The sequence below is a fragment of the Ahaetulla prasina genome, chromosome 1 (genome assembly GCF_028640845.1).
Source record: "Ahaetulla prasina isolate Xishuangbanna chromosome 1, ASM2864084v1, whole genome shotgun sequence".
Lineage (NCBI taxonomy): Eukaryota > Metazoa > Chordata > Lepidosauria > Squamata > Colubridae > Ahaetulla > Ahaetulla prasina.
This window is the reverse complement of record NC_080539.1, coordinates 339484314-339498411: the sequence shown is the minus strand read 5'-3', so window position 1 is coordinate 339498411 and position 14098 is coordinate 339484314. Positions and strand designations below refer to the sequence as shown.

General features: G+C 35.4%; 1 protein-coding gene across 1 annotated transcript in view; it reads left to right on the top strand.

The window, feature by feature from the left end:
* Window positions 1-14098, top strand: part of CDC42BPB (CDC42 binding protein kinase beta) — a 109732-nt gene that overhangs the window by 17396 nt on the left and 78238 nt on the right. Inside the window, exons 2-3 of the mRNA XM_058162769.1 lie at window positions 6765-6856; window positions 11704-11787. Coding sequence (XP_058018752.1) covers window positions 6765-6856; window positions 11704-11787 — 176 coding nt within the window. The remainder of the gene's footprint in view (window positions 1-6764; window positions 6857-11703; window positions 11788-14098) is intronic.

Sequence of the window (14098 nt, the reverse complement as noted above, 5' to 3'; positions counted from 1 at the left end):
CCCATAGAAGACAAAATTTTATAATTTTTTTTGGAGATATTATGTAATGCATACATGAATGAATGTTTGTGTCTGATAACATTCAAAGGTCCTTCAGGAGTATTTATAAAACATCAGGGTTATTTCCTTTGTGTACTTATCTCTCATTTTCAAGCAATATGGTTGACTGAAGATAGGCATTCTGGTTGCCTGTAACGTACATTATTCAGGCAGAACTTTTTTCCCCTGTAAAAGAGAACTTGGATGAAAAATACGAATCTTTTTGTTCTTATTTGATTCCTAAACACTTCCTCATAGTATACATTACCTTGCCCTCATTTCACCCTCTCTAAAGGGCAGTAACATTGAAATAATCATGTATGATGTAGATCAAAGAGAATTTGGAATCTATACAGTCATATTCAGGCTATTTACTCTGCTTATTTGAGATACTAATGTTTCTATTTGTATATAATGTGCTTTTGAATGTGTTCAGATGTATTACCTTTCTCTCTTTTCTCCCTTCTTGTTCTCAATCCTGTTCATGAGCCTGAGATTTGTTCATGTTTGTACACCACTTCAAGGACATTTAAAATTGGATGGCATAAAAATAATTACATAAATACATTCATGTGTAGACTGTTTAGTTTAAGACTGTTACTCTAGAAACACTATGGCAGAATTTGTAGTAGATGGAGAAATGAATAGGTCAGGGGTGCCCAAGCCCCAGTCCATGGACCAGCACCAGTCCACTGCATGCCAGTAACTGGTCCATCCATGCCAAGAAGAAAAGCCCCATCCATGAAGTGCAGGTAGCATGCAAAACCATGCCCTCTCCAGTCCGCAGAAAACCCTCTTTCCACAGAACTGGTCCCTGTTGCCCAAATGGTTGAGAGCCTCTGGCATAGATTTCTCCTCTTTATAAAGAAAGGACATTTAACCCTTCAAAGAACTGAGGGAGGATAGTGGGTAATAAAGTTAAGATAGAGATTTTAAAATGTAGGTTACTTGAGGTTCAGTTCTTTTTCAAAGTGAACCTGAAATTAGTTCTCCTCATTTTAATTTTAATTCATATTAGTTATGATTATAGAATGACAACACTGAGAAGTAGAGAAAAGTATACACGATCCTTTGTTTGTTTCCTTTGCCATTGAAACCATTGCCTAGCTAGATGATAGCACCTGCCTGATCTTGGCTATTGTCAAAAACCTAAGCAGGATTGGACTAGGATAATTTGAGGATGGGAAATCACCAAGAAATACCAAAGCTATAGGCTAATCTCTGGTCACCTTAGAATTTAAAAGTAAACTAGTTCCATATGGTTGCCAAGAAAATTACATGGAAGTGTTAGGAGACCTTATCTTTTCCTTTAATGAAACAGATAGGCAATATAATGTCATTTATTAAATAAACAGTGGTGTAATTAGCAACTGGAATTAGTTTATCACTGGTGTGTTTGATAAAAATGCTTTTAAAATGGTATGTTTCTTTAACATTTAATTTTGGGACAATATTCAAGTGGGATTTTTTTCATAGTTCCCTGGGCAACTTAAAAGTGTTTCTCCATAAGAGTGGGATTTACAGAAGTAGGAAAAATGCCTCATGTGATGTTAAGTGCTCAGGAGAGATCTAGGCATAATCCATCAACAGTGGATGTCAGTTTTCCATTGCAGGTATACTTGAATCTGTTATAAGTCTTCCATTCTGATATTTTCAGTATGCTGACCAATTTGGAAGGAAACTAATATTCCTTTAATTAGGAAGAATTGGATATGTGCAGAAAATTTTGAATACAAAATGCTCCTTTTTGTGATCAAGATATCACTATTTTGAGAGCATGAAATGAACTGTGTTGAGAACTTTGGACTTCTCAAACAAATATAGAATCTTTTAAAGTCAAAACAGAGCTGTTTCAAACTCAGTACAACCTGTTTTTCACTCAGAACAGTATATAAAATGGACACAAAATAGGAGTTTCAAATTTGAAATAGTTTGAATTTCAAATTTAAATTCAAGTTTAAATTTGAAGTATTTTGCACACCTTGCTATTAATAGTACGGTAATCTAAAGCTTTCCCCACATTTTCTGGTAGTTTCAATTTATGCCTGATATAGATTTAAATAAAAAGAATTGCTATTATTATTAATGGAATAGGATAGATCAGAACTGTACTGCAACTATGGCCTGCAGGCTGCATGTAGCCTACTGAATGGCCTTTGGCAATCCCATGGTGTTTTATTTCTAAAGTAATTAATTCACTTCCTTTATCATCCCAAGCTCTGCTAGGCACCTCCAATGCTCAGGTTTTCAGTGCCTTTTGCAGCATCAGGATGGGAGCCATATGGAAATCCCTTGGAGAATACTGTTGCAAAGGAGAGTTAAAGAAACCATGCCTCTGACATTGTGAGACATGGCATTGTGTAATTGACTGACACTTTGTTAATCTATTGTTTTATTTTTAAAAGTTGTAAAATATTTTAAAACTTAAAAATGAAATTGTTATTTTATCTTTTCCCTGAAACCTTATGAGGTAATTTGCTAAACTTGTGTGAATCATCACTGAGAGAGTTCAAACCTTGTATTAAACTATCATATATCACTTAGTAGGTTTTGGCTAAATTGGAACCACTAACTCTTGGAAAGCATGGTTCATGAGTTTGTGTTGTGGGTGAACTATTAGCACCTACTGTAATACCTCAGGTGATTAGGTAAATCATGACTTTCATACTCCCCCCCCAATTATGCGCCTGCTTTTTCCTCCCTTTTCCTTTCTGCTATTCCTGCTTCAAATAACAATCTTTATGTTTAGCCAAGTCAGCTCTTCTCTTACAACCAGATGTGCTCTCCTTCACTGCTCAATGATTTGTATGTACCTAAGAGATGCAGGTGAGACTGCTGCCACAGAATCTTTTCTTGGTGGAACACGAATATTCATCCTTTCTTCTTCCCACTTTGTCTCAGTTATTAGATGGAAAACAGAATCAGTCCCCAGTAAGATTTTAGCTTTCTTTTTATAAAATAAATGATGACATGATAATATGTTCATCTGAGGTTGTATTTACCTACTTTTACGAACTGCTAAGGACCCAGATGATTTTTACTGTATCCTGATATGTAAAACCATAGAACTCATAGAGGGTGTACTTTCTTCCTTTTTTGTTATTGTTGTTAGTTGCGAAGTTGTGTCCAACCCATCGCAACCCCATGGACAATGTTCCTCCAGGCCTTCCTGTCCTCTACCATCATCTGGAGTCCCATTTAAGCTCATGCCCACTCCTTCGGTGACTCTATCCTGCCACCTCATTGTCTGTCATCCCGTTCTTCTTTAGCCCTCAATCTTTCGTAGCATTAGGTTCTTCTCCAGTGAGTCCTTCCTTCTCATTAGGTGGCCAAAATATTTGAGTTTCATCTTCAGGATCTGGCCTTCTAAAGAGCAGTCAGGGTTGATCTCCTCTAGGACTGACCTGTTTCTTTTTTATATGACTATATATAGGTTATTCAACACAACATGCTGGAAGGATTTGTCATATTCACAACTGTTGGCTGTTGTTATGAAGGAATTGTCATTGCTTCTACTTTCTGCATTTCTTTTTCCTCTGACTTTTTTGTTTACTATTTCAGTTTTCACTGTTTCCCATCATGGGTATGGTTATATTCTTGTCTCAATATTCCATCCATCTGATATAGTCCACCAAAGTTTATTTAATAATAAATGTCCTTGTATTTAAGATGGTACAACTGTTTCTTATAAAATGGAACATTTAGACCAGTCTGTGATTAGAGAACATAGACTCAATATGTAATAGCTAGGCTCACACTCATGCTATTGTTACAGTGTATCTGTTGAAAGTTGATTTCATAATTTGTTCAGTTATCAGTGGATCATAGTTATCTGTTTCATTGCAATGGCTTATTTTAAGTTGATTGGCTGCTAATTTCAAAAGAGGACTAGAATAAATAGAACTATTGTGCTGGTTATTGATTACTTGCCATACTTAGCATCATGGCCAGCTCAGACTCTGAAGATGAAGAGGAGTTACAGGAGGGTCAGCAGCCTGAGCAGCCTGAGGGAATTCAGCTGGCAGAATCAGGCAGGAAAAATGAGCGTTGCTTAGAAACCAGGAAAGGCAGCTATCCCTGGCCTCAGAAGATGAAGAGGTGGGACTAGCATCTTCTCCCAATTTGAAAAGAGGTGGGCTGATCAAAGGCACTCAGGAAGACTGTTGGCCAGAAAGAACCTCAACCCCCCACAATGGAACAAATCTGGATCATGCTATTTTTGTATAAGAGGAGCTGTGCGCCTGACAGATCCATTGGCAACAATTCTCCATTTACCTTACCACTGTATTCCTGAACTCCTTAAGAGCCTATTCTTTCAAGTAGTAACCCTGGATCCTCATACTATATTTATTTGACCCTCTAGTACCTTGTTTACAATTTAAATTCTTTCTTACTTCTAATTTAAGCTGATTGAATCTTTGTGGGCTGGGTATTTTGGGCATGAGGGATTATGATTGTTTGTCTAATCCTTTTTGCCATTAAAGTTCTGTTTGGAGACCTTTTTAGTAAAAATATAAAATTTACCTGTGTGTCCAATTTCCATGGCTGGAACAGGACATTTAAGAATTGCTCTTGTCTTACTTGGAAACTTCTTATAGTTGTTTGTGGGTGCATGTATTTCTGTAGAATATGATTATTAAAAGTGTGGCAAATTTGGAATAAGAATAAGTTTGCCTTTGGACTTGTTGCCTATTGTGGATGTGTTTCCTTTATATAAATATATATTAAAATGTTCTAAACATACCTTCAACTTTAATTTTTTCTGATTATTCATGTATTGTGCTAAACTCTGTGTTTTCTGATTAGTATATTGTGTGAATCAAACCATTGTCATTTATAAACCATGTTTATTGCTTAATTAGTAGTTTAATTAATAGCACTTGTAAGTTGTAGAACTGATACCAAAGAGGTAGTTAATTACTCCCTTTTATGATCAGTAAAGAAACAAGTTGTTAAGAAATATGCTGTAGATCAGGGGTGTCAAACTGGCGGCCTGCAGGCTGGATGCGTCACGCGCACACCACACCCATCCCAGCTCCACGAATGGGAAAGATGTTGTGAAATGTCATGTGATGAGTTTGATACCCTTGCTGTAGACTGGTATTCATGAAGGCCTTGAAAAAAACATTCAGATGTTGTGATATGTTTATATCAAAATAGTATAAAGAATGGTATTCTCTGAAATATAAAAAGAGAAGTTGAATTTTAAAAACAGAAAGACTATTGGTGCTTTTGAAATTTTGTGTTGTGGAAGACTCCTGAAATATACTGTGGACATCCAAGGGGAAAAAAATCCCAAATGAATCATTGAACAAATGAACTCAAGAGGTCTCATCAAATCACAAATGACCACACTCAAATTATCCTACTCCAGATACATGATGTAAAGATCTAACTCTCTAGAGAAGATTCTAATGCTTGAGAAAGATGGAAGCAAAGGGAAGAACGGTGGTAAAATGGTTAGACTCAATTACAGTAGTGTTGGGTGTTCTACTGGAAGACCTGAAAGACCATGCTAGGGACATATTGTTATGGAGAAAAATGATGTGTGTGGTCATTCAGAGTCAATACTAAGTTGATGTCACATAATGAAATCTCTAGGACTGGCTTGATAAGCAGTTAATTTTATTTGGGGTGATTGAAGATAGTGCATCTATCTCTCTATGCACCCAGTAAACTACCAGTAAATTGTACTTCTAGTACTACTACCGGTATGGGTATTACTTCTAGATTACATAAGGTTAGTAACTGAATATGGGATCAGTTGATGTCCTTCAGAAAACCAGATTTACTAATTAGTTACTAATTCTTCTATTTGAAAATCCTGTGATGATACCTGGGAAAAGAAAATTATAGCCAAAGTTATTTACTGAATGTGGTATTGCAAACATTGTGTTGACTGCTTTAGGGGAATTCTCCCAGGAATATATTTAAAGGTCCAATTACATTAAAGCAAAAGATAATTGTTGGATTTTGGTACTGAGACAGAGTAGAAAAGTCTGAGAGATATGGAGCACAAATCTTCTTTATTGATATATGCAAATCATCTTTTGATTTGATTGCAGTAGTAAACATTTGATTAGATATAAACAACATCAAACTAGTTAATTGCAAATAACTTTTTTCTGATTGATACGGATTATTCATTGCATTAATATAAAACACATTAAAATATTTAATAGAGTACGCGAAATATGAGATAATAGTGATTATATAGAACATTATACAATGGTTCTTTTAGATTCAAAGGCCAAATAATTATTGACCTGAAGTATTACTTTTACCTTAGGAGCTTTCTGAAAGCCTTATCTTCCCAAGGCTAATTGTTAATTTCTTGCAGCTAGGCTTGAGGTTCTTCTTTAAGGTTAGCACTTTTGCTTATTTTATTAATAAGAGATACATTCTGTATCTCTGAAAATTTTCATTGCCTAATTGCTTCCTAGCTTAGCTAGCATTTTTATTTATGGACTGAAAAATGTAAGTGGGTTGGGGTTTCTTTTGGGGGTGGCACCTATTTTTTTTTTTTAATTCATTGGTTAGTTGTGCTAGGAAGGCTAGATAAGGTTCTTTATATTAGAAAAAAAAGAGCTGGCTTCTTCTTGACCATCGTCTATGATAGAGGTAGTAATTTTTGCTGTTTTATTATCTAATCTAAACTAATAAACAGATTAATACCAATCCGAAATACAAACTTTAACTTGAGATTTCTTCTTATTTTCAAACAGCCAAACCATTTACCCAGTTGGTGAAGGAAATGCAACTTCATCGAGATGACTTTGAAATCATAAAAGTCATTGGCAGAGGTGCATTCGGTGAGGTAAGATACCTTTAAAGCTCCCAGATGAGTAAGGAAACATACTGTTGACTGATTTTTCCACTGGAGGAATTCTTTGTTTTGAACCCACCTTCCTTTTAAAATGGAAGCTATATAATTGAAGATGATCTGTTCGTATCTGTGTGTTACATCTCACAATATTATATATAAATCAAATGTATAGGTTGCTGAATACATAACAACCATGCACAGCATATAAGTTAAAAACAAATACTATAAATAAAAACAAAAAGAAAGCAGGGAATTAATAGATAGAGCACATTAACAAAATCCTCACAAAAGCACATACTTCCTAACAAAGAGCTTAGGAAAACAATCAGATCTTCCAAGACCTATTTAAAGAATGGCAAGATCAACATAACACAGACCTCTGGAGATTACTATTGCACAGTGCAGACCCTGTGACAGAAAAAGCATTCCACTGAGATCCCATCAGATGATACTCTTTTAAAGACAGAATCTGGAACATGCTCACTCTGTTAGATCTTATTGGAATGGGCAAAAAAAGTAGGAATAGAATAGAATAGAATTTTTTATTGGCCAAGTGTGATTGGACACACAAGGAATTTGTCTTGATGCATACGCTCTCAACATACATAAAAGAAAAGGTATGGGCATCAAGAATCATAAAGTAAAACACTTAATGATAGTCATAGGGTACAAATAGAATAGAATAGAATAGAATTTTTATTGGCCAAGTGTGATTGGACACACAAGGAATTTGTCTTGATGCATATGCTCTCAGTGTACATAAAAGAAAAGATACGTTCATCAAGGTACAACATTTACAACACAATTGATGGTCAATATATCAATATAAATCATAAGGATTGCTAGCAACAAGTTATAGTCATACAGTCATAAGTGGAAAGAGATTGGTGATGGGAACTATGAGAAGATTAATAGTAGTGCAGATTCAGTAAATAGTTTGACAGGGTTGATGGAATTATTTGTTTAGCAGAGTGATGGCCTTCGGGAAAAAACTGTTCTTGTGTCTAGTTGTTCTGGTGTGCAATTCTCTATAGCGTCGTTTTGAGGGTAGGAGTTGAAACAGTTTATGTCCAGGATGCGAGGGGTCTGTAAATATTTTCACGGCCCTCTTCTTGATTCGTGCAGTATACAGGTCCTCAATGGAAGGCAGGTTGGTAGCAATTATTTTTTCTGCAGTTCTAATTATCCTCTGAAGTCTGTGTCTTTCTTGTCGGGTTGCAGAACCGAACCAGACAGTTATAGAGGTGCTAATGACAGACTCAATAATTCCTCTGTAGAACTGAATCAGCAGCTCCTTGGGCAGTTTGAGCTTAGTTGGCGCAGAAAGAACATTCTTTGTTGTCCTTTTTTAATGATGTTTTTGATGTTAGCTGTCCATTTTAGGAAACAATATCAATATAAATCGTAAGGATGCAAGCAACAAAGTTACAGTCATGCAGTCATAAGTGGAAGGAGATGGGTGGTGGGAACGATGAGAAGATTAATAATAGTGCAGACTTAGTAAATAGTTTGAATTATTTGTTTAGCAGAGTGATGGCCTTCGGGAAAAAACTGTTCTTGTGTCTAGTTGTTCTGGTGTGCAGTGCTCTATAGCGTCGTTTTGAGGGTAGGAGTTGAAACAGTTTATGTCCAGGATGTGAGGGATCTGTAAATATTTTCACAGCCCTCTTTTTGACTTGTGCAGTATACAGGTCCTCAGTGGAAGGCAGATTGGTAGTAATTGTTTTTTCTGTAGTTCTAATTATCCTCTGAAGTCTGTGTCTTGTTGGATTGCAGAACCAAAGTTATAGAGGTGCAGATGAGACTCAATAATTCCTCTGTAGAGCAGTTCCTTGGTTGCTCAGATAGCCAGACCCTATGCCATGAAGGACTTTACAAGTCTTAAATAGCACTCTGAATTGCAACCAGAGGCTAACTGTAAACCAGTACAGACTGCATTCAAAAGTGTTACACAAACATTTCAAGGTGTGCCCATAACTTCATGCCTTCATGCACACTAGGCCAACTGTAGTTTTGGGATGGTTTTCAAGGTTATCTTCACTGTTGCATGTTGCAATAGTCCACACACAAAAATAATAAGGTACGAATGACTGTGAGGAGGAGTTCCTGATCCAGAAAAGGGCAAAGGCTATAGCTGGGATCTACTCTTCAAACAGGAGTTATGAGTCCACGCTAATTTTCTCCAGGGAAGTTCTACCCCATTTTAGAATTAAATACAAAGAATTCATTCAGATAAAAATACCCAGCCACTCGGTCTTATCAGAATTGAGTTTAAGTTTCTTTCTTCCCATCTAGACCCCAGCAGCCTTCAGACATTGGGATAAGACAGAATCATTTGGTCAGGTTGAGCTTGAGATTTGGTTCAATTTGGTATCACCATCATATTGATGATACATGAGCCGGTGTTGATGAATGACATCACCCTTCAGCTTGTAGATATATGCAGGCTAATGAAAACATCCAGTCTTGGGCCATTCTGTCCCCACTTCTCAATATCCTCAATATTGAGGATACTGCACAGTTAGAATAGAATAGAATAGAATAGAATAGAATTTTATTGGCCAAGTGTGATTGGACACACAAGGAATTTGTCTTGGTGCATATGCTCTCAGTGTACATAAAAGAAAAGATACGTTCATCAAGGTACAACATTTACAACACAATTGATGATCAATATAGCAATATAAATCATAAGGATTGCCAGCAACAAGTTATAGTCATACAGTCATAAGTGGAAAGAGATTGGTGATGGGAACTATGAAACGATTAATAGTAGTGCAGATTCAGTAAATAGTCTGACAGTGTTGAGGGAATTATTTGTTTAGCAGAGTGATGGCCTTCGGGAAAAAACTGTTCTTGTGTCTAGTTGTTCTGGTGTGCAGTGCTCTATAGCGTCGTTTTGAGGGTAGGAGTTGAAACAGTTTATGTCCAGGATGCGAGGGATCTGCAAATATTTTCACGGCCCTCTTCTTGATTCGTGCAGTATACAGGTCCTCAATGGAAGGCAAGTTGGTAGCAATTATTTTTCTGCAGTTCTAATTATCCTCTGAAGTCTGTGTTTTTCTTGTTGGGTTGCAGAACCGAACCAGACAGTTATAGAGGTGCAAATGACAGACTCAATAATTCCTCTGTAGAATTGGATCAGCAGCTCCTTGGGCAGTTTGAGCTTACTGAGTTGGCGCAGAAAGAACATTCTTTGTTGTCCTTTTTTAATGATGTTTTTGATGTTAGCTGTCCATTTGAGATCTTGCGATATGATAGAACCCAGAAATTTGAAGGTTTCTACTGTTGATACTGTGTTGTCAAGTATTGTGAGAGGTGGAAGTATGGAAGGGTTTTTCCTAAAGTCTACCACCATTTCTACGGTTTTGAGTGTGTTCAGTTCCAGATTGTTTTGGTTGCACCACAAGGCTAGTCGTTCGACCTCTCGTCTATATGCGGATTCATCATTGTCTCGAATGAGACCAATCACTGTTGTGTCATCTGCGAACTTCAGTAGCTTAACAAATGGATCATTGGAGATGCAGTCATTGGTATACAGAGAAAAGAGAAGTGGGGAGAGCACACAGCCTTGGAACCACTGTAATACTGCGCTTCTACTCTTATTCTTGCAGTCCATCCAGAAGGATACCATGATCAATGGTGTCAAAAGCCAGTGAGAGCTCTGAAAAATTGCACCATTGCTGTCCTGACTCAGGGAGAGGTTACTGACAAGTGTGTTCAATGCCATCTCTATACTATGCCCCAGGGCAAAAGTTCCCTAAAGTCCAATGAACGTATAAATAGTTATGCTTAAAAGATATTTTAGTCTCAAAACAAAGCTAACCTAATTATTTTCTCTGCTATTATTAGGACCAGTCACTATTATTAAATTTTCTATCAAGATGCACTATAAGATATCAGTATGTTATTGAGTTCATTTTGATTGTCCCCGAGCTACATTTACATAATAGAAACCATATACAATGACTTTCAATAGGATAATTTTTTCTTCAGCTGAAATAGTCATAGCTACTTTTCTGTGGCTCTGCCTTATAACTGAAGAGACTGTTTGATTTCTTTGTGTGGCCTGGTATCACTTGCATGATTCTCCGAAATATTTAGGCAGCAAGGATTATTTTTCTCATTACTTGCTATCTGTTGCTCGTAATTGGGGAGATGTGAGTAGATTCTCCCCCCCCCCATCAATAAAAACTGGAACAAAGAAGAACATTTCAGCTAATACTCAATTTATAACCATTCATTTAGTGGCCATTTAAAGTTACAATGGCACTGACAAAAATCATAAAATGAGACCAAATTCCCTTAACAACTGTCTTGCTTAGCAATGGAAATGTTGCTCTCAATTGTGATCAGAAGTGAACAACTACCTGTAGTAAAAATAACTTTGCTGTTCAAGCCAAAACTTAAGGGGTTCATGAAAACTTTCCCTTATCTCAACTGTAATAAAAATGAGGGAACCCAATTCTTATGTCAGCCACTCCCTCTAGGAAACAAATTTTGTCATTTTGAAAGCAGCCAAGATTCTTAATGGTGGATGCAGGTAGTGTTCACTTAAACTCCAATTTGGCACAGAATCTGGGTTGTTAAGTGAAGGGTCATTAAGCAAGATATCATACCACTGCTTCACTCCTTTCCAGTTTTACAGCAGCTGTTGTAAATTTTGCTGTTTGTTTCTTTGGGTGTTGTCTCTGGTTGATGTCTTTGTTTCCCATTTAAATACCTTGTTTTCTTTTATTTTTTTATCTGTTGCATGCCAAAAGTCAGGTGGCTTCAAAACTGAAATGAATAAATAATATTAGAATGTCATGGAGCTATTTTTACTTTTTAAATTGTAGGTTGCAGTTGTAAAATTGAAGTGCACAGAGCGTATTTATGCAATGAAAATTCTAAATAAATGGGAAATGCTTAAAAGGGCAGAGGTAAGTATGATATTTTCAATTCAGATTTTTTAATAAATGGTACTAAAGAAGATCACATTAAACAGTTATTACTTAAGCATATAGGAATATTATGTTTTCCTGGAGGTTTTTCATATTAAATATCATATTTATCACCTTCTGTATAACTATATTTACTGGTCTGTCTGGCCCAATTTTTCCCCCACATAGTATGATTTTTATTTACTATGAAAACCATGTTAATTACTAGATGGAAGCTTGGACTTTAGTTACATTGAAAGTCAGGATTTCAAGGAAGATGCATGCTTGGTTCCATTTTTATAAAGTGTATTTTGCAGAAATAAATCAATTAAGCATTGTTGATTATTAAATAAGTATATTTTACATATTTTATTTGTTAATTTATTTATTAATAAAGATATTTAATATGAATTATATCATACATAAAGCAAGAATTAGCCAATATTTTTAAGTATGAAGATTTATACAGTCTTATTTTTTTTTTGTTCAGTCGTGCTTGATTCTCAGAGAGTGCCTTGACTAGTCCCTGAAGTTTTCTTGGTATGTTTTTTTCAGAAGTTGTTTGCTAGGGCTGAGAGAAATTGAGTAACCCAAAGCCATCCAGCTGGTTTTGTCCCTAAGTCAGGACTAGAACGCACACTCACCGGGTTTCTAGTCTGATACTTTAACAAGTTCACTCGACTGTTGTATGAAAATATAGCCAAATTCAATAAGAATACTCAAATTTTAAAGGGTTTATTGGTAAAGATATACAAAATATTTCAAATCCAATTGATTCAAATTTGAAATACATTCATTTGAATTTGGAACATCCCACTCAAATGGGAAACAACCATTATAAACTCAAAATGGGCAATTTCAACCACTTTGGCAATGGGTGAAGGGTGAAAAGGTCTCAGAAGGCTTGAAACAGCCCATTTCATATTCATAACAGCAGTTTCTTAAAGTAGGATATTTTCAGTTCAGTATTCAGTTTCTATAGCTTCAGATATTTTTTGTATAGTGCTAGGTTTTGAACAGGAAGTTGCATTTGTAGTTGAGTGTCTACTTTTCACTCTAATAGGAATGTTTTATTCTTGGATCTTGTGATCTGTCAACACAGTCTATTATCCTCCCATTACAATGTCCTCTATCAATTTCAAAATTTTTCAATATTTCAGTTTTAAAAATACCTAGATGCTAACAGAAATCTCTCTCTCTCTATTCCATATATAGGAAAAGAAAACTCTTGACTTGCTTCTTCCCTACCACATTTGTATAGATACAGGCTTATATACATTAGGGATCATAAATCTCTTTAAATATTTTGAAGAGGATACTGAATTAGTGCAGATTAATTCCCAGTATGTTTATGTTGAAAAGTCCTGCTGGTGATCATTCTATATTATAAAAAGCTTTTAAAATATTTTAAGGAAAGGTCCACTTACAGTAAATTGCTGGGTATATTCCCAAAATTATAAAATAAGGGTAAATGCTTCTGAGCCAGACTTTTTTAAAAAATTATAATCTTTTCCACCAAAATAATATTTGCTGAAAAACTACCTTGTACATTATGTCACAAGGGGATTGATTTTTGTAGCCCTAATTCATAACAGATTTAGAAATTTCCATCTTGCTACCTAGGATAGTTCAATTATTAACTACAATTAGTAGTTCATAATTATGTAATTATACTTATTCTGTGATATAATGTCACAATGAAAGAAGAACTAGTGGATAATAAAACTATTAGGCAAACATAAGAAATTGGGTAGTTCATGCATGAAAGTAAGGGAAAAAATAAATTGACCGTGTGTTTCTGCACTAATTGAACTTAGTGAAGCATATTTTTGAGTGATGCATAGAAATGTTCTGTGTTATGACCCTGAAATAATTATAACAGGAGGCAAGTGGTGGATTGTTTAAGAATCTTCCACTTTTACATTGTTATAGCTTCTATTAAAATGGTTGCAACAGTTTATAAATGATTCTAATTCAACATATTCATAATGTTATTCATATATTTTGCAATACTTTTCTAATTGAAATAATATCTGGCCACAATGTTATAGAGCAAAAACAGATTATTATTCTCCAGGCCGTTAACAAACTTTATGGATTTATTCTCTGAATAGTATAAAGGTGAGGTATTATTTTATATCAAAATAAACAGTGTAAAATAAAAAAGAAATCCTGTTACAGTAAATAGTAGATAACAGTTTCATAGATGGAATAGAACGAACTACCAATGAACCTCCAAAGACAGGCAATTTAAAAATTTAATATAAGATAGATAAATTCTCTTTGCCTGTTTGATACTACCAGATGCTAT